At 41.2% G+C, this 22,121-nt stretch overlaps 1 protein-coding gene across 3 annotated transcripts in view; it reads right to left on the bottom strand.

Annotated features, from left to right (window-relative positions):
• Positions 1-20,539, bottom strand: part of GLCCI1 (glucocorticoid induced 1) — a 51,052-nt gene extending 30,513 nt beyond the window's left edge. For all 3 annotated transcript variants that reach the window (XR_005255958.1, XM_038129175.1, XM_038129176.1), the window contains exons 1-2: positions 20,065-20,539; positions 1,024-1,175 (exon numbers count right to left, since the gene is read on the bottom strand). Coding sequence is in view for 2 of the 3 variants with exons in the window: in XM_038129175.1 (XP_037985103.1) it covers positions 1,024-1,175; positions 20,065-20,509 (597 nt within the window). In the remaining variant the exon portion in view is untranslated. The remainder of the gene's footprint in view (positions 1-1,023; positions 1,176-20,064) is intronic.
• Positions 20,540-22,121: the final 1,582 nt, after the last annotated feature.

Genomic DNA, 22,121 nt, shown 5'->3' with positions numbered 1-22,121 from the left:
ACCCCATCAAAGGGCTTCCTGTGCCGCATAACACCATATTTTAGAGATGAGGAAACTTCTATATAGATTCTAACTTGTCCTGAGAAACTCAGTATTACACAAAAGACTAGAATCATAGAATCTATGTCAAGGTCCATGATAACTATGGATCAGAATCGTGGCACAAGAGATAAACAACTGATTTAATAACCAAACCTACATGGCCTGTTAGACTGAAACTATAACTAAAGAGAACTAGTTTCTTCTAGTTTCCAATTTAGTTTGGAAGACAAACTCAGATAGCTTATTCCAAACTTCAAAAGCACTGCTGGAAAAAAGAATGCAGCTCCTCTGATAACAACTGGGGAGGGGTGGTTAGAACTATGTATTTTTAATCTGTTTGACAGTGATCATCTTTGCAGGCAACAAGCTCCAGCACAAGGAGGAAACAGGCAAGAAAGAACATTCACCTTTCCAGTCAAAGAGCACTGGAGCAGCAGAATGCCCCAGCAACCTACCTGCCAGAGGGTCCTACTAAGGACAGAGCCCTGAAGAGAATCCAAGGCTATCACAAAAGTATCAGGCCATGAATAACCTCAGTGGCCTTCCCTCAGTCCCACACACACAGACAAACACACAGTTTTTGAGACTTACAGATTTATTACCATGATTTAGTAAAATCGTTTTGCTTGTCAGCCACTGTTATATGGATGCTTTTTCTCAAATAACACTCAGCACAATTTTGCATATGGCAGCTTCAAAATAAACCAGATACAAGGCTGAGATTGATATCTGCTTATTTAGCCTCAATAGATCTGCCCACATTGAGAAAATTATTTTTAACAACTGTTTCCTAAAAGCATAAAAATATTATCCTTGCATACCACGTTACTGCATTGGCAAAGATTAAAAAAAGACTACTGTCACTTATTTTAGGATTTCATATTTCTAATAAAATTAAGTGAATCCACATTTCTTCAGAAATAAATTGAGTAGACATCAATCATATGAAACATCTCTGTTGTCTTGTTTTACTGCTTTTACCTGGGTAGATTTATCTTTCATACATGAAGGGTAGTGTACATGGGGATCACGTGGCCACTGTCCTGTGAGGTAAGGTCCTGTTATTGTGTCCAAAGAAGAAGTTCGCCTTATGGTACCAGAAGTTCTGATTTGCTGGGATTTTGGCCTGTCCACTGTAGAAAACCAGAACAAAATCAACAAAAAAGTCAGGCTAAATTTGACGTGAAATGTTAAAAGCTAGCTATGACACACAATGGCAAGAACACATCAGAAACCTTTGTCTAAATGCCAAGCTGAAAAGAATGCCATCACATCAAAGCAAATACATCAGACAGAAAAAGAAAAACAAATAGAAAAGGGAAAATGTAACAGTTACAAAAACCCCAATGCTTAAGGTGTTCATATCCACAAAGAACTGGGCTACTTATGCTATGTATTTTCATCAGCAAAAAACACCAAGCAAATTTAAATACAGTGATGATGCAACTCAGGAAAGCCAGACATGCAGAAATAGAAAATATAGCAGAGCACTTGTTAAGTCAGCTTGCTTAGCTTTCCAAATACTAAAACACAAATCATGAGAAAAATCATGGTTGTTAAGAGGATGCATATCAGATTTATCCTCTTTTCCATATTATCTCATAATTTAAATCAATTCCATATTATTTACAAGATCCCACTGCAGGCCTTAGCAAGCTGAGAATGTGACTCCATCTTTCCCTCTGACAGAGTGCTGGTCAGAGCAGCTGCCTTGGTTGTTTTCACTCATCATTGTGCCTGCAGTCCTCGACTCCTCCCTGTACTTTTCTCTCCAATACACCCAGATCATGGAACACTTTCTTGCATTTCATCTGGAGAGCAAAGTGCAGGGTGATTCACGAGATTGATGTGGGAAAGAACAGAATTTTATGGCATGCTCTCTGGATTATCTTTGTCTGCTTTGTCCTTTAGGCAAAATTACTTCATATACTCATTTTCTAGACTTCACATTAGCCAACCTAAGCCCTACATGGCAGCGACTGCTCTGCTCACCCCTACTAAAAGAACTGATCTGACCCACCAAATGCTTACTGACTGCTCAGAACATGAGAGCAGACCTGCTGGCTCACTTCTGAGTCCAAACATGGCCTTCACAAGTATTTTCTATTTGTGTATCGCCTAGAACTGATGGATCTCAAAAGGCAGAGTCCATCATCAATGTGATATACAGCATTCAGCACAATTAAGGTATAGCTTGCAGTACTACAGTAAGGTATTACAGTATGATATATGAAGACAATGTTAAACCAGACCATTTTAGACAAATGTATAGACCTGCTGAAACACTGCATTAGCTACTCATTTTAGGTGAAGGGGTTCTAAATAATGCTGTGAATTGGACATGACATAATGTATCATGCTGACTTTTATACTATAATTATTCTGACTGCCTTATCTATAAATCAAATCTCTACCCTTTCTGACAGATCTATCCTTATAGGATTCCAATTGTGACAAATCTGCATCTTAAGAAAGATCCTTGAACTATTAAAAGTAAAGAAGTCTGAAATCCAAAACAGAGATGACAAACTTCAAAAATTAAAGTAGTGTTTACATTTGCACTGAAACACAAGCGTACCCAATGGGTAAAAAGCTACCAAGAATTCTTCATCCTTCCCTGTCATGCTATGGCACTATGCTACTCTCTCAGCCCAAGTTTTGAAAGTTTCTCAAAAAACACCTTTTAAAACAAGTCGGCAACAATGCACAAGATAATGTTTGAAGACGAGGAAGTAAGGACTAAACTCAAAAAACACATGCCCAAAAGACACGACAAAATATATACAACCAGACAATTAGTTAAGGTTTGTAACTTGTTCTACACCCAGAGGAAAGGCAACAGAAATCCCAACATTATCAACTAAAATAATGCCATTAAAACTGAAGAGAAACCTACACCACCAAAAATTATTTGTTTTGTTTTTCCATGGGCATCTTGGAAATGGACTGCAAGACATTGTCAAGCCTTAAAGCTGAGAGAAGAAAAAGTTCAAGATGTGGTTTCCAAAGCCCCTACTATTCATCATTGTTTCTCTGAATTAAGCAAATGAACCACTTCTCAACTGCATAAACCAATTCAAGTAAATGCTAATTTAATGTCATCCCTATTCCACTGTTGTCTGTGCTCCTTCCATCTCTTTTGAGATGGATTTCATACCATCCCTATTCTACCATCATCTGCACTCCTTCCTTTGAGATGGCATGCACAGACAGACGTGTGAATCCAGCTGGCAAAATAATTCACTGAGTTAAACATAATGAAAACTAAAGTGCACCCCTAAACCTAAAGTCATAAACTCAGGGTTTTCCCCATTACAGCAGAGTTGGCACAACATAATGGGTAGAAACCACCAGTGAGCCAGAAGAGCAGCAGCCCTGTGGTCTGTTCAGTAACAGTTCTGCTTCCTCACCTCTTAGGATGTATCATTAGAACATTATTATAAAAAATAATGGAGAAGGGATCTATAAGCATGATATCTGAAGGAACTTTTGCAAATTAGCATTTGACAAAGTGTCTTGTATAGTAATGTACTCAGATATGATGGGACGCTCTGGAGAGCATCACTGTACTGGACCCCAACAGTGGCAGATCAGATCAGCTTAAGTAGTTTTCTAAATATTAGAACTGCTCTCAGGGTTTATTTCTTAATCTTGCTTTTCTCACCTCATCATATGTCTGGATTCCCACTACTCTAGGGAGCAACGACATAACACTGCTTCGCAAATTTTCATTATCAATGGAATGTTGATGCTACTATAATGAATACCCTTCTCCAGCCCAAATCACTTTCTCTGGTTAGAAACTTCATGCTCCAGTTTTCTGAGAAAATCAAAATGGCTGAAGTGCTTCAACAGCTCCTGAAGATAGCCAAGACTTCAGCATTCAGAAAGGCTTCAATAATATTAAGAAATCTCTAAAATTACAGACTGATTTTATCCAAGTTTCAGACTAAAACCCAAGGGTATGAATGGATTTTACTACAGCAGTAAGTCAAAGGATTCTGCTGTTTTAGTGACAAGTGAGACATCTCAAACGAAAGTCAGCCCTGCCTCCAGAATAAGCAAACTTAAATTCACAGCACTTAAGCAGTGTAACATTACCTGAGGAAGTTATCTAGAAATAAGAAAGGTAAGACATATGCTTGCAGCAAGGCAAAATACCTCATGACCACTGAGATTAGCTTGGTTGATTAGAGCATGATGATAATAATGCCCAGGTTGTGGGTTTGATCCCTCTATGGCTGCTGTCTTAAGACTGGGACTCTATGATCCTTGTGAGTCCCAACTCAGAAAGTTCTGTGATTCTATGTGTTACTAAAAATATGCCACAAGTTTTAATGGCATGAATTTAGGACAAATTGCTACACCATTCTAGTAATGAATGTTACACAAAGTGACACAAGGGTCCACCTGAATACTACAGCTGGCAAAATTCGGCATGATCCTACCTCTCAGCAGGAATCAACTAAAATAACCTGCATGAAATCATGATTCTGCATGCTGCATTGAGAGCAAAGAGAATTCTAGTTATACTACCTAGACTGACTGAAAAGGTTTCCATTTCTCTGACAGCAAAATGTAATTCAGTAAGAGCCTAACACGACAGCTCTTTTGAAAAGGACAGGGGGCTCAAATAAAACCATCTGCTGCAGCTCTAAAATGAAGATCTTGCCTTCCCATCCAGGATAGAGGCAGCTAACCTGCACATAATCTGAAAGCCATGTTCACAGTCCATTTTTAGCTTAAATAGCTTTGTGCCACATGTACAATGAGGAAAATCACCTGCAACAGAACAGCAAGACTGACAGCTAGCACTGGTAGCAGTAAAAAAACTGGTTCAGCTCAATCCACCAGCGCTCATCTGTCAACATCTTTTCTTCCCATGTTTCTTTTAACAGTTAGCAAATCCAGTTCAAATTTGGCCAGAACTTTTCCTCTCGTATACTTGCATAGATATAACTGATTTTAAAGGACTAAAATTATCCTGAGAATCACAGAAACACAGACTCTTCTCAAATTGAGTGAAAAACATGAAATAAAAATAAAATTCATTCTTCTCCAAAACTAGGAGTTTTGTCCACTCACTTTTGATGTCAGCTAATTCTGACACTGTCCTGCCAAAAGGTTAGACAAAATTCTTGCAGTAATTTCTTTTCTCGTAAGTTATTTAACTATTAACCTGAGACCATGAAATATCAGTATTAAATTCCCCAATTAATTTTCATGAGATGTCATTTCTCTTCAGTTTAGTTGCTAGCACCCTGCACAACCTTCTGGTCACAAGCTTCTCATGAAATGAGTCCCAAGCTTAGGATTCATCCATTCCTGAAGAATTTCAGATTTTATCTAGGAAATAAATACTAACTTCAAAAGAATTTTCTCAAAAAATACTCTTGGGAAGACTCACTATGATGGATATCCCAGTGTGCTTAAGACTCTTTTCAAGAGCCACAAAGTCAGAGTTCAAATAGTCTGACCCAAAGGACATTCAGAGACTGCGTATACAATCATAAAATAGTATCAGATATTTCTAGGACATTCCTATCAGATCTGACAACAAATTTCCAACAATCTACTAACCCAACGAGATGCAGTAGTGCCTGCGTGAGTGCTTCTTAAATAATGAATTATGTGAGAATGCAGTCTAGGAAATCAAAAACTAGAAATGGAAAGCTGACTATTGAGGAATGGTGACCCACAGGGAATGACGGCCTGACATCACTTAAGTCACATTTCCCACAGCAGCTACTGATGACTGTCCTACACCTAATTAAAAGTCCCCTCTCCTGTTACACCTTGTAAAAGCATGAAAAAGGGATACCTTTGTTCTTGCTTACTTTGGACAGTGATTCCCTGAGTACCATAAAAGCAGACTTCTGGATTCAAGAGGACTCTGTCTCTGAAGAGTCTGGTCAAGGGAAGTTAGTTTGGCTTTTTCTGCTTGCTTTTTAAGCACATATATAGTGACAAGGTACCGACATCCGAATGCACATCGGATTGGTCTCTCCTGCTCTCGTTATGCAGGTAGATGGTCAAACTGGTGCGTGTTTAATTTGCGGAACTTGTCTCTATGACTTCGCCAGGAAAAAGATGGAATAATGGGGATTTAGAGGCCACTCTAAAAAAATATTTCAATTTTCTTTCTCAAGAAGGCTTTTCTCTTGTAATTGGAGCCAAAATCTCTCATGAAAAAGATTAACAAGGGATTTGGGGTCCCCGTGAAGTTTTACTCCAGAGAAGTAAAGAGATCTATTGGCTCAAAAGACATTTCCCAGTTGCCAGTGACTGACGGACTTGTTTCTGACCCAATCTGCTAAATGGCTGCATGACTGCATTAACAGTTCAGAAAGGTGCAGAGCAACAAAGAGCATGCTGTTTGCCATGTACTGCTCATACAAAATAACAAAAAATAGGATTTTAAATAGGATCTTAAAAAAACCCACAGCACCCTTTTATGCAATTGAAAAGAAAAAACATGAAATTACTGCACTCTTCCTTCATAATTTCAAATTAAATAACCTAATCTCTTTAATAGCTTAAAACAAAACAAAATACCAGCATTTTCAAACATTTAAAAGGCAGTACCATGCTTTGCTACCAAAACTATAATTCTAAGAGACTATAAGAAGAGACAGTCTTTTTAAGTTACCTTCCACTACATCTCTAAAGTACTTTACATTCAGCTCCTTAAAACTTGTTTTCATTATGTGCACCACACTGGTTTTGGTTCAGTTGTATCAACTTCAGAAATTATTCCCCAGTTTCTATCTTTAAAAATCACAAGAGAGAATGACTAAAAATGAAGAGGGTTGACATTCTGAAGTTACTACCCTAAAGAGACAGACAAAATCTACTCAAATTTCCTCTCATCATCCTAACTGAAGGGAAAAATAAAGGCAGCACAGAGCAGCACCATAATCTAACCAGGGCTCCAACAACCAAAACCAAACAAGCAGAAAGCAGGCTACTTCTTCAGAGTGAAGATCTTTCCAGAGATCCAGGTCCATGAATCATGTCCTTTCTGCATCCAGAATTCTCCAGGGAGAAAAAAAAAATAAAGAGGGGAGCCAGTTTTCCACACAGATCATTTTACAGTCTGGTAGTCAGGGCTGATTTGGTTTTGTACCTGACAAGGCTTATGAGAATTCAGACTGAACTGCAAGAAACAGAAGTCTATCAAGACAGGACATCACCTATACTGGGAAAACAATGTAAGACAAAACCAGCTTGCTCCTTCAAAGGAAAACTGTACACACACTGACCCACAGTACAGGATTTAGGAATAACTATACTGAGTTATCTTTTATAGGTATGACTAAGTCATCTTAAGGCACTTCCTTCCATAACAGAGGTTTCATGCAAGACTCTCAAGGACACCTAGCCACACGGGATGGCACAGTGGCAGGGCTAGTATGGACACCAGAGGAAGTAGAACACATGGATGAATTTGTAGGCATAGTTCACTGGACCTGCAGTTGACTGAAAGTTCTGGTTGCCTATCCATGTATGCCTCATGTCCCTTATTCCCCCCAACCAGAGGTACAGGTAAAATGTGACTATGAATATGTTTCAGAAGTCAGATTTTGTCTACAGCAAAACTCCCCTGTTTAAAATCATTATCCTTAGAGATCAAACACAGAAAGAATGCTCTAATCTCCGTAAGAAAAGTAAACAAACCATAAGGCAGAAAGTTTCAGCCTGCTAAAGCTAAACTATTCTCCTAACAAGGATTACTGCTGGCATGTATAGGACCTGTAGGATTTCACATCACAAAAGCCTGCTTTGTTCAACAGATGTAACCTACACACTTGCACTCTTCTAACAGGATGACATGTAGGTAAAAAGCACTAAGTCCAAACCTTCATTTACGTATTTCATGTTTTTAGAATACATTTTTCTTTGTAAGATTATTACTTCAAATTTAAATACTACACAATACACAAAATAAAACACTTTATTAAGTGTTTGCACTATAAAGTCAAGACAAATTTGATTGGAGCTCAGCAGCTAAGTACTTGGGAAAAAGCACACCGAAACAACCATCCACACTGTTGGACACTTCAGCAGATACAGAGAATTTCCTTCCTTTTAGTTCATTAATTTAGATCTGCTGGATCATCCATTCTGTGTATCCAATATTGAGAACCAAACTGAGAACCAAGAACAGCACTAAAGCTTGGGGTGCTTAGGGTCAATATAAACACATGCAGTTGATTCAGTAACTGAAGAACACTTTTTTTCAAATAAACTTGATGACTCTGAGGGGATTTTTTGTTGCTGTTGTTATAAAGACAATACTTAAAATTCAACAAGATCAACAAGATGTAGAAAGTGAGGGGTTTGTAAACCTTTCATCTAATTCTTCTTTCCATCAAAATGCAGCTGGACATAATAATGAATAAAACAAATCAGAAGGCACAACTCACCATTTCCATAATCAAAATACACAAAGAACTCTAATCAATGCACAGAGGCTATACAATGCCGTCATAATGATCACCAATTATTAGAGATAGAAAGCATTCTCCTAGCAAGAGCAAATGATACTAAACAACAATAATATATTTTTCTGGAAAAAGAATTGAAAATAGAAATGTAAAACCAGATTAAAATTGATTGCCTAAATGGGAGTACTCAACTTTGATGATTAAATAAATTATCTTTTCATTATCAGTTAAGACATAGAAACAAAGACTAGAAACAACTTCCTAAATCTGGAGCTCACTTCCTAGCTATCACTGACAAAACACATAACCACTTCAAAACAGAGTACAGTCAGTCTTCCAGCAGCTATTTGTCATCACAATTCCTACTGGAAAAATAACCCAGGAACTCTTCTCTTCCTGATGGTTTCAGGCCTTCTTAAAGTTTAATATATAAATATTTTCATTGTCAGTCCAATCTACCCGCTCACTCCCTTCCTTGCACACCTGGATTCTGACAAAGCAACTGTATTTTTATTCAGCTTTTTTTAGAATCACCAGTTAAACTTCCAACCTGTGAGTCCTTCTCTGAGTCAGCTCCAGTTTGACTTTACCTTTCTTGAACTGTGGAGCATGAAAAGCGTGTGCAGTACACCATTTAATGCCTCAGCAGCCCCAGTGTGGCCAAGTGCTCTTCATATAAGACCAGACCTGTGCCCAGAAGTTTTTCAGTTACTTGATGTTGGCAGTTCAGAGATCTCACCACCACCCAACTCCACCCTTCAGATTTTTCAAATTAGCTGCTCCTCCTGTGAGGAAAAGATGCTCTAATCATGTACAACCACACATACCTTAACTTCCACTTTTTACTTGTAAATCTGATTTTTTTAACTTATTACTTCAATTCCCATTGGCTCTTAAACTCCTCTTGCATAATCTTCCTGTGTACTAATTAAACCTCTCAATATTCATCAATGGTTTCATCACCCTAACTTCAAAATCTACCTAAACAGATAAGATCTACTTCCTGTCTAGATCAGTTTTCTTATCAAAACGACCAGGTTAGCATGACACCACTTGGAACGCTCATTTTGCACTTTAACATTTCTCCCTGGTTTCCACCATCCCTTTCAATTTCTTCTGAAGTTCCACCAATAGTTCTCCATACTTTAGAACTGGACACAACGTTTTTCACATTTTTAAAACACCAGCATTGCTGATATACCTGCTATACTCAGGAGATATCTATTCTCTAATGATGTCACTCTTACTAACAAGACTGCCTCAGAAATTTCAAGGTAAATGTCAATTTCTGAGTAGGCTTTTCCAGAATCCTGAAATGGAGATCTCTGAACTGACTTTACTGAAATATGCAATCTGTATTTATCACAGTCTTGGTAATTCCCAATTCCAAATTATCCATGTCCCTTACAATTTGGGTTTTTTTATCTTTCTGGGTTAAAAATTACTGTCCTTATGGAAAGTGATTCCTTAGACTTTTTTCTGATGAGTGCAAAGCATTGAATAAATATCTGTGCTATTTCCTCTGAGACTGTAGCTACTATTCCTTGGAGCTGACTGTCAAACCATACATTCTAGCAGATCAGTCGCAGATCTTTTTTTCTTCATACCAAATGGTTACAAGTTTTTCCTCATTCTTCAATCTGCGTGTTTCTATTATCCCTCTTAAAGCACACAAAGTCCAAGCCTGTTCATGTTTTAACAATTCTCAGCTAAGGTTCACCTTTTGATTGGTAACATGACATTCTTTCCTCAGTTCTTCCTGCTGTTTCTTGCAGGCACTCTGCTTATTCCTAGCAGCCTTCTCGAGGTAAGTGTCCATGCAATCAGATCACATCCTTGAACTTTTCTGATGTCTGAAAGACTCCAATAGTATTAACATTTTTCATTAAAACAGACCCTCTATTATTCAAGGCAGAGCAACCCCATTCAGACAAATTTTCAAACTACTTCCTTCTGAAATCCAAAACTTTACTCCAGATGCATGAGATGTAAACAAACCTCTGTGGAGGATTTTCTTCTCTTGTGGTATTTGCATGGATATTTGCATGACTAAGCAAAGGCTAGATCTAACATTTCTTTTCATGTACAGTGTCAGCACACCCATTTCTTCTGCTTCTCTGAAATTTTGAGTTGTTACAGTTGGTAATTCCTATTTTCAATGTGGCCAGTCAAAGTTTCTACTACAAATCTAGCAGTCAAAAGATCTCCCTATATCCTACAACTTCATATTAAAGGCTATACTAAAGAAAAATCATGCACCTCCAATCATCTGAATAGCCTAGTTCATTCTTTAGAAGAAATTAAGGTAGATCTATACAACAGATTTACAAAATATTTTAAATAATATATGGAATGCATACTTTGCTAAACAACTTGTTTTGAAAGAATGAGCCTCTCTTTCTACAGCAGCACCTAAGTTTATTTGGATCTTCCACGTGGACAATACCCTACACTGAGTATGTGTCTGCAGTCAGTTCCTTGTATGGACATTTCTCAAATACACTTTACTTCTAAACATGAATGAGTTAATCACATTTTTGCCCATGGGAAGTTTTTCTCTTCCAGATTAGGCCTTTTCCTCGCTCCCTCTGAAAAGAACAGAAAGTATTTCAAATGTATTTTATGGTTTCTTTGTGGGAGAAGAAGAAAACATTGCAAAGATAATTATTCCAGGCAGGTTATCAGGTATAACAAAGGAGCCACTGAAGGTGAAATAGCAGAGGAATCAGAGTATGAGAGAAAGGAAGTGTGGTAGTCCACTATCAATTGCCACAATTAAGCAAACACAGCTATCAGTTAAGAACGAATATTTTAAGACCTTGAACAGAAATTTACTTCTGTGAAGACAGCTTCTCCTTCAACCTGGCAGCTTCCCAGCTACTGTGTAAACCTAAGTCTCATTCTGCATTCTTCAGCAGTTAGCTGGTATTTTTAGAGTCACACTGGTCAAAGTCTGTTCCGGGACACAGTGTAAATCTGGGTTTAACTTTCAGCAAGCAGCTCAACTCTTCATTGCTTTGAAAAGCAGAAAGTTAAGACATTACATATAACAAAGATTTAGAGTAATATATGCTGAATATGGAGGTGTAACACCTAGCTCACAGAGTCAAAGCTGCAAAGCCACTTGGTTTTCATAATGCACTTTCCAGGGCTCCAGATTCCAAAGAGATTGTCCAGCTGACACGCAGCACAGAACTGGACTCCATGTGTGAGCACTGGATTCACCAAACCTTTCCAGAGCACAGACAGCACCACTGAGGTACCTACTATAGCCACCACCATCTTCTAGTCCTTCTGGGCTAGGGAGCTCTGCCATGGCATGCAGAAAGAGTGGCACTGGGACCGATCATGTTAAATACCTACAGAAACTCATAGCTCTTGTAGAGCTGGCTCCTCTGTGCTGTCCCTCTGTAGCCTGAGTTATGGGAACACAGCACAAAATTTTCAAGGTTTATCCAGCAACATTTCTGATCCAGCATGGATACAGCACTTCATCTAAGAAAAACAACTGCACTGTTATCCCTGAGAGCTACATGTTCACAAACTGGGACTGTATATTTCCACTTAGGTAATCTGCTCCCTAATAGCCAACTTCTGACTTCATGGCATAATTTGAAGTGGGGTATGTATTCACAGGGTAACTTCTGCAGACTACAATTAATTGAATTAGCTAGTAATTGAACAGTGAATAACAAAAGCTTGTTTCCTGGTAAGAACATGTTATTTCCAAATGACAGCTTGGTCTCCAAATGCTGACAAATGTCAAACAATTATTACAGTTTTGATTCTTTTATTTTTGTACTGCAGCCTAAGCACCTATAAAATGTTTGAGGGTTTTTTCCTAACTATGAAGACTTTTAAAAAATGTAACAGACACCCAGGTAATCCAGCTAGCCAACCTTCACTAATTATTTCTTTGAGAACTCCAGAATAGGCATTGTATATCACAACACCTGAGATTAAAAGGCACATAATATAACAATTATACCCACACTGCCATACATTTAAACAGTTCAAAACTGAGTAACTACTGTTACACAAAACATTTCTAAAAGACAGATTTGTACTTTATATAATACTAAAATTAATTTAGCTACAGAAATTCGTTTCACATTCAAGTATGAATGTCAGTCATCTTGCAATGACCTGTCAGAAATAAGTATTAATTCCCGAAGTTCAGGAGCGTGTTTACAACACTGCTTGATGCCTGGTGGTAAGGACATAGGAAAGGAGGCTGAAGGTAGCCTTCTTCAAACAGGTGACTAGCACTGTTCAAGGAATGAGACACTTAAATTACTATTCTTGTTTAGGTATCTCAGCAGATTGAGAAGAAAATATTCTAGAGAGGATATTAGATTATTCAAAAACCATGACAGAACTACTCCTACTGCTCTTGTGAGCAAAATGAGACACTTTCTTCCTAAAGAGGAAATGATGCGTAGTTTGGGTAAAGCTAGTTTCAAGTTGTGCAAAATAAACAGCATGTAAGAACCAATGCTGCCATTCACCCATGTGAGAACAACATCCATAGCAAACAGCTACTCCTCAATTTAACACCAGCAACAGTGAAAGTCAAGTCCTATAAACACCAACATCAGTGGCATCATTCATCATATGCAATACTAAACAAGGAAGCCTAACCATACAGCACCTTGCATTAAGGTTTCAAAACTCAAGCTCGTAACATTTTATGACCTACTAGGAAGTATATATACAACCTGCAAAGCAACAATATCTAATATGGAAAGCTAATTAAGATATCTACTACTACAAAAAAAACTACAACCTCCCATCACAACCATATTCACTGATCTAAAACAAACTGTTTAGGTTAATCCCCCATTTACAAACTGTTTTGTGCAGAAAACTGTTATAGCTTGAGTGCTGACACTCACACCTTCTGGGTGCTTTTCCTCCCTGTCAGAGAAAACTAATCTAATAGGGTGAATAGTTTGGCAGGAATCAGCAGCAGCAGCTAGGAAGTGCATATACCAAAGGAGGAGAAGTGAAATGAACACACCCGGGGCATGGTGGTATTACAGGGCCTGCAACAGCAGACTGAGGGCACTCCTCAACACAAACACACCTGCCCTGCCTTGCTTCCTTCCAAGACAGACTTCCAGGAGCTACACGCCTTCCTCTGTCCTACTAACAGGAGACATTGGCAAAGTTGTCACCAGACAATCCAAGGGGGCCATGTAAAAGAACAGCTATGGTCCTAAGCCCAGACTCACACAGCTAGGAGAGCAGGGAAGAATTCCTGAGAGCACATGTTTTCCAGTTTCAGCCATGGATGAAGGCTTCCATGGACACCATCTCAGCTTCAGAAAGGTAAGAACCGGAGAGCCCGACTCACCATTCCAAAGGATTGCTATTACACACTGGGTCATGATACTCTGTGTGCTATCCATGCTGCAGAAGTCTCTGATCCCTTCCTACACCTCAGCATTTAATCTCCAATTCAAAACTAGTTGTATGGTAGGGACGAGCTTCAGAGTCACATCAGATGGGAAAAAAAAAAAAGCATAAGTGAAAGACTATCTAATTTTGGGGAAGTGAATATACATTCAAAATTGTTATTCAGAATTTGATTATTAAATACAAACACCCATTTTCCTTCACCCTGATCTCTGATGCTCTTCATTTTGCAATTACCCAAACCTTAAAAATGGTGACACAAAGGAAAAGGTCATAATCTCAGGCTGACAAGTTGCTATGATGTATTCTAATGATGAGATGTAAATGATAATTTACTTGCCTGAAAATGCCTTAAGCCATTATTTAAGCACTACAAAAGCAGGCAGCACTGAAAAACTAACTTAAACATCCATTTAAATACTAACACTAAAGCAAGATGATGATCATTGACAGTTAAATACTTGAGCACAATTTTCCAGTTATGTTGTTTAATATAGGGTCTTTTTTTAATCAATAAAAGATACTTATTAAGAAATGCTTGGGTAAACTCTACTTTAACAACTTCCCAAGAACATATGTGAAATCCATGAAGAACTACCTATTTTGTCAAGTGCTGGCAACGCTGTTCTCTACTGAAGTAATTGTCAACTGACTTGAACAGTTTTCCCTGCAGGTTAAAAAAATATTACCTTCTTCAGATGAAGATAATTAATCAACTGGTAAAGCCCCATTTAAAATGTACTGCAGATATTCACTTATACTGAAACACTGAGGAGCATGTACTCTATTTCCAATACATTTTGCATTGTTACAACTACTGCTTTCAAGTCTAGACTTATCTGAAACTTCAGAATTACTGCATGAGTTATTTTCATTATTTTTTTCATAATGATATAGAGTAGTAGCACAAAACACATTTTAAAAATAACTGGCTTTCCACTGTGAATTTTTGCAATATAGCAGTCTAGACTTGGTGAACAGTGCCTTCTTTTGTACTAGTCTAAGATACACTCCACTGATCTACCCTCCCTGCATTTTAAAATACATTTTAAGAACCTCCATTCACCCCACCACCATGGGAAAGAAAACAACAAAGCACAGAAACCATGAATTTCAGAAACCAAATTTCAGTATTCGCCACCGTTTTACTATGCACAGATGTTGGCAAGTAACTTCAGTTTGGCCAAATATAACACATGAATACTTGCTTATGTCCAAAGAATAAGAATTAAAGGTCAAGCACTGATTTAAAACAGGTATAATCATACACTTTTTAAGTTAGGTTGGTTTTTTTTCTCATGAAACGGGGAGGTTCTGTCTCCAAAGCTAATGTCTTGCTACAGCACTATTCAAGTTCAACAGAGAAAATATCTTCCTATTTTTTCTTCCTGCAGTTTAACACCTGAAAGAAGCTCAATTAATTTGTTTTATAAAGCATTATTTATTAAAGACATTTAATACACCATTCTCATTTACAGTCATGTTAAAACATGTAACTAAAAAGGCTCTGAGTTCAGGACAACTGGATCAAATTTAGCCAGGGTCTTCTATGTCATCATATTATATTCCAATGAAAGCTATTTTGGGAAGTGAGAGGGACAAAGCTGGAGCAAAACTGTTTTGGCCATACAATTATGGGAATACTGCATTATTCAGGGATCAGGAAATAGGAAGCGTCACAAAAATTACTTCCTTACCTACATTTGCTAGAAATAAAGGCAAGATCTTCTTGATCTCTGGTATAAATGCTTATGATGCCAAAATATCGGATGGTTTGAATCCAGGATATTAAAATACTTCTACCTTTTGAAGTACAAATTTTGGATTTTTTTTTAATATTGACATCCCTTACAAGTCTAGAGGATCAACAAATTTGTTTTACTGCACTCCTAATTCCACTAGCCTAAAACCAGATTTATATACTTCTTACACTGAACTGAGTTATTCGGTTGTTTTGCATCTTTTGTAATTCCTTTCTCTCACTCATTCTGGCAAACCTTCAGGAGTTATTTTGGGAAGTAAAAGACACTGGGAACCTTTAACAGCCAAAATGATTATAGCATTTTTCATATGTCCTTAAAACTAATGCTTGTCTTTAACATTTGGAATCGGAATGGCAAAAAGTTTGTTCTATAAAATATGTAAGTGAAAGTTAGAGAAATGTGAGGCAAAATATTACAGTAGCACTAGAGTTAAAACTAAAATCAAAGCATTTGGTGAGAGCAGTGTTGAGTTTCAATCACAGAAGTAATTTACACCCTCCTTGTATCCAAAATATTAATGTATCATGAAAAAAAGAAACTAAACAGGAAACCCACTCACATTTATACATGCTACTTTACATAACAGCAGACACTGCTGATTTTATCCAGGTAAGGCAAGGAGGAAAACAAGCTGCTTTTTTCTTCAAAAGATGTGTCCACAGGCAAACAGCAAGTTTTATTTGACATGTCCAAGGGTTTGGCTTTTTTGGATTATTACCAGAATATCCTTTGTCATAAACCACACAGCTTCAGATTCTGTTGACATTACTTTTTTGCACTCGGAGATCTAACAGATATATTCCCTCTAAGAAAACCACGTGTTGTTACATTCAACCAGACACTTTTTCCACTGCCAGCTCTCCAAAACATGAACACACACTATAAAAAACATCTACTAGTAAGAAATAAACACATTTCAAGAAAGAAGAAAGGCACAGACTTGCACATTGCAGATTTATCCTATGATATCAGGTTTTTCCCCTCTTTTCCCCTCTTTTTTTAGCACCTTAAAAATATATACGTAACATTCACGATTTCTCACCCATTCAGCAACAGTACTAACCAAATAGTGCTACTGGCAGTGATGGCTTCCTAACAACTAAAAGTCCTCAAATTTGCTTAAAAGAAAACATCACACTGTTGAAAGTTTCAGTCCTAACAACGCAGGGTGTTGCTACAGAACAAAAAACCTTCACAGTATACTAGAAAGAAGGGGTAGAAAACATGATGATGGGAGAAAAAACAGACCATGCTGCTTTCATTCATGTAGTAGTGATGTCAGTGCCTGCAGTGGTAGTTGCTCTGACCTGTAGAGGCTCAAAGCTGGAGTGTTTGCACAGAAATCTCCTTCATAAAAGGAACCTCTAGCAAATCACTAAAATATGCACACAAAATGGCTTAGCAGGATAGCCAGTTCAAGGCATCTATACTGAAAAAGGCTGAAAGGAGGTGGGGAAGGGACAGGTGTCTTAAGAGAATAACATCTATCCATCAGAATCATAAGCAGTTTCCAGAACAAGCATATTTGTGAAACAATCCAAGTCAGACTGCAGAGCCAAAGACAAACACATCTCCTGCACTGGTGAGAAAAACAACAGGATTAAACCTAGAGCCTAAGCTCACATTTTACAGCAGTGGGAAATGGCTTTGAAAAACTGACAAAAAAACTTAATCAAGCCACTTCCCCAAGACTTGCATACTGATAACAACTATAAATAGCCGGAGTAGCATTGTTTAACAAGCCACAGCAAAATGGTCCACGTCTGAAAATGGAACATTAATTTTTTTGTTCAAGTCCTCCATTATTACTGCAGTAGTCCTCCAGCTCAGCAATCAATTTTCTAAATACTATTATCACCATACAGACTACAAACATGTTTTTAGTGTTCACACGTCATTTACTAAAATGCTGAGAACAAGCAGAGAAACAAAGACAAAATACTGTACCACGGCATGGAACTATATTCCAAATTGTGCAAAAACACCTCTAGCTTTGGGGGGGGGTGGAGGGGAAGATGAACGGGAGGTTTGGTAACCTTTTTTCATTTGCAAGACTGAAGAAATAGAGTATCTTATTACTCTCGCCCCCTAGAAAATGGTGCCTGTATTTCAGTAAAATAAAGCTGTTGACGTGTGCAATTGTGGTCATTATTAGGGCGATCACGTTGTTTTCATTCATTCATTCAGGATTTGCTAAAGGATGTCAGCTTCTGCAGCAGCAGCTGGCTTGACCTGGAGGAGGGGGAACGAATTCTTTGCAGTGCATACAGATTACAGGGTGCATTTCTCGACGGACCATTTATGATTTTATACACTGCACTCATTAAACCAAATCAAGCTCTGTGACGCAGTTCACCAGGAGGCAAGCTCAAACAAGTCTAATGACAGAAAAGTCATTCAGTACTAATTTATAGTCTGATTTATTAAGGCTAAAATAGCCCACAGATGAAGAAGACTGAAACCACTTTCTAAAATTAAAATCTCCCCTCCAACAAAAAAAAAAATCATACACATTAATGAAGTACTTCACAGCTTTGCAGTATTTCTCTGGCTTGCAGGTAATTGCCCCTATTCCCTCCCTCTCCAATACACCTTAAGCATAGGCTTTATACACTGCACCACTACAATGTTTTCCTCCGGGCTCCCATAATTAAATAATTTACTGCTCATCATCAGCACTATCACTACTCATGCACACAGATATTTTGGTTTTTCCCAGTTTCCCATTAGCATTTTCCAAAGGTTTAAGAGGCAAAAGGGAAATGGACATTTAGTGCTCCATACAGTCAGAAAAAATGTGATGTTTAAAATTTTAAATAGAGCTTGAATGAATCGAAACCACAGAAGCTCAGTTCCATTTTCAAGCACGCAAAACCCTCTGCAGAAATAGACTCTTTTTGAAAAATACATTACAAAGTATCTCTGGTCAGATTATAACACAATCAATTAGGTCATCTGCATAAGCAGATGCATAGGGCAAATTAACTCCATTTGTAACTGGCAGTGACATTTTGCTCATTTGTAAAATGCTGCCCCAACCTAGGACACTTCTGATGACAGATCTGCCCAAGTTGCAAATACTACAGACAGCAAGGATTTACTACACATAAAAACTGAAGAGAGGAAAGAAGGTAAGATTCCACTGCTACAACACACGCTGGCACCCAACACAGACCACAATTTGCCACAGAAATCACACACAGTTAAGACTTACGGAAGGGACAGAAAAAGCAAGTGGTATCGAACCACAGAAAGCACTCCCAGAAAGAGATGATGTGCGATACCTGATAGCTACAGCAGGACAACATAAAAAGTGCATTTAGTCCAATTCATTCAACTGCTCAAGTGATGGGGGAAGGCAGAAGGGAGTGGGGGAGGTAAGATGGCCACTGCCACTTTAACACATTCAGTAATTTAGCAGACAACCTGACGCAGGTTAAGTTGGACTTGCTGGGAACCAATTTTACATTTTAAACTTTACAGGCCTGTTTTGGATACACGGGGATTGGTTTGTAGTGGGTTTTGTTTGGTTGAGTTTTTTACAGTCCCAAGGATTCAGTACTAAGTATCAGAAGGAGACAGACTTGTTTTTGAACACCTCAATACGGGAATTTCCTTGTTTTGGAGCCCGTGCTTGGAAACATCACATCTTTTAACCAATGATCTTACAAAAATGCAAGTCTTTTAAGAAACCGAGCTCCGCAGAAAGGAAGAGCATTTGAGGCTTGGTTTTAACACACACTTCAGAACTGGGTTGTGACACCCCAGATATAAATCTAACTCATTATCACCCCTACTAGATAGTTACAGCTGAAGACGGGGAATCGGGTTAATTTAAGGCTCGTTTCCCCGTTGCACACCTCCGCTGCCAGAGCCCGAGGCCAAGGGTAGAAGCGGCAAGAGCACCGCCGCGGGAGCCCCCGAGCGCTTCTCCGCCCGGGGAGGGGAGCCGCCGGCGGCCCCCGGGCTCGCCCCCGCGCCGCTCCTCCCAAGGCCGGCGCGGGGGTGTTTTTCCTAGGCAGGATTCTCACCTTGCCCGAGAAGGAGGATGACATTTCAGGCGTCGCCTCCCCCCATCGCGAGGCAGGGCGGCGGGACGAAGCGCTTTTTCCCCCGCTTCTTGGCAAAGCAAACCCGGGCACGACACCTGCCCCGGGGGCGGGGGATTTATGGCTCGCCCTCGCCCCCCGACCCGCTCCCTAAGGCTCCGGCGGGGCTCCTCCCGTCGGGCCGGGAGTCCCCCGGTGTCCCACTCCCGCTGGCCCGGGGGGAAGGCAGGGCGCAGCCCAGCAGCGGAAAGCAGAGCCCGGAGTGCCCGGAGCCTGGGCGGCCCCAGCCCGGCCAGCACCCCCGCGGGGCAGGGAAGCGAGACCGGCTTTCTCCCGGTGCTTTACCTCTGTACACCGGGGAACTGGGGCTCCGTCTCTCAGGTGAGCTGCTCCTCCTGCTGCCGCCGCTCTCCGGCGACCGCCGCTGCCTGCCCTTCACCCTGCCCGGCTCCGCTCCGCCGCCGCCCGCCGCCAGCGGCGGCGTCGCACTGGGCGGCGGTGGGGGGCTGCCTCCGCCGCGACCCCCGCCGCCCCCCGGCACCGTGTTGCTGCCCACCGAGGCGGATGGGGACCGGGTCGGGCTGTGCTGGTTGCCCCGCAGGAGCTGGTACGGGACGGTCGCTCGGATAGGCTGGAGCAGCCGGCTGGTCCCCGCCGAGCCTCCCCCGGCGCCGTTACCGGGGCCCCCGGCCGTGCCGGCGGTGGGGGACCCGGCGGCGCCGCGCCTCATCCTCTGCGGCGGGGGCTGGTGGTGGGACGGGGGGGTTTGCGAGGAGCTGGACGAGGACATAGCGGGGATGCGCAAGACCCCCGCGGGTCACTCGCTCCGCTGGCTGCGGGGGACCCGAGCTCGGCCCCCAGCGCCCCGCATGCACCGGCCGCGGGGAGAGGAGGAGGAGGGGAGGGAAGGAGGGAGGGGGCGGGGCGGGACAGGCGCTGCACGGCCCCGGGGAGTCTCCGCGCCGCCTGCCCAGCTGCCCCCGGCGCTTCCTATCGGCGACGGCGGCTGCTGCTTCCACGCCAGGCTCTGGCCATCGCTGCCCGCCCCAGCGTCGAGAGCACCGGGGGCGCTGCCGAGCCCAGCGGCGGCTCACATCGTACAGCGCTGCCGGCTCAGGGCGGTCGGCGGCAGAGCACGACGAGGGGACACGCAGCCGGAGCGGGAAGGATGGGGAGGGGGGGAGGCGCTCGCAGCCAGCTCTTGCTCCTGCCCTCGCCGGCGCTCGGGAGCCGCTACCAGCACCATCCGCTCCCCACGCCGCCCGCCCTCCGAATGGCACCGCGCAGCCCCAGCGCCCGGCCGCGACGGGCAGGGGTGGCGGGCGCGCCAGCCCATTGGGCGCCACCGCGGCACCAGCGCGGGCGCCATTGGCCGGCGGCCCTGTCGCTCGTCGCTCTCAGCCAATGGGAGAGGGCGGCGCGGCGGGGGTGTGGCGGCGGCGCAGAGGCGGGCCGGGGGAAGTGGGATGTGGCGGCGCGGCAGGGGCGGGCGCGGGCGCGGCGGTGCCGGGCCGGGGCACGGCGGCAGAGCGGCCGTGGGGTGCGCTGGCTGAGGTGCCAGCGTGGGCTTCTGAGTTCAAAGTGGACTATACGGGGTGCCGACTTAACACTGACTAAGAGAGGCAGTGCTCTGGACCAAGTCTTGCGCTGTCCCTATTCCCAGGGGACTGTCGGCCTCTTCACACGCTTACTCCGCTCAGAAACAGCCAGAATTTCAACAAAGTCTGTTCACGTCCATCAAACCTTGACAGTATTTCTACTTTCGTTAAAAAATCAAGATGTTCTTCAAAGTCTAAATAAGTGTGGTTTCATCATTTCCTATAAGTGTATATAGAATATTACTCTGTTTTTCCTAACATGCATCCAAAAACGCTTCTTGGGGAATGTCAAGAGGAAAAGAAAAAGTTTTACAGCGATATTTTTGGAAAGTGCTTTTGTTCTAGGAAAAAGAGCTGCCATTAGATGAATTCATAACCTGAGACAGTGAGAAACAAAATGAGGGTTAGGATGAATAGCTTAATAGCTAAGAAAATAAATGGATGTGAGATCAGAAAGATAAGTTGAGCTGAGTCCATCAAGAAAACAGTGCTTATTTTGGGTCTGATGCAAATAGGATGCTAATGGAGGAGAAGGGAAAATGCAGGGAGTCTTGCTATGTGGAGGAAGTCAGCTCAGTGATGGCCTCTCAGATTCAAACATTAGGAGAACAAAAAGGACAGGGAATATACATAAAGTAGAATGTTTAACACGATACCCTCTCTTATTTTAGATACTGCCTACCGATCAGGAATCATTAAGTGTCACAGAATTAACTATATCCCTTGTACCATTTTCTGATTATACAGCAAACGCTCATTTTTGTTTTGCACGCTTCAGATTACTGCACTTATATACCTCCAGAG

The sequence above is a fragment of the Motacilla alba genome, chromosome 2 (genome assembly GCF_015832195.1).
Source record: "Motacilla alba alba isolate MOTALB_02 chromosome 2, Motacilla_alba_V1.0_pri, whole genome shotgun sequence".
Classification (NCBI taxonomy): Eukaryota; Metazoa; Chordata; class Aves; order Passeriformes; family Motacillidae; genus Motacilla; species Motacilla alba.
This window is presented reverse-complemented; position numbering and strand designations above follow the sequence as displayed.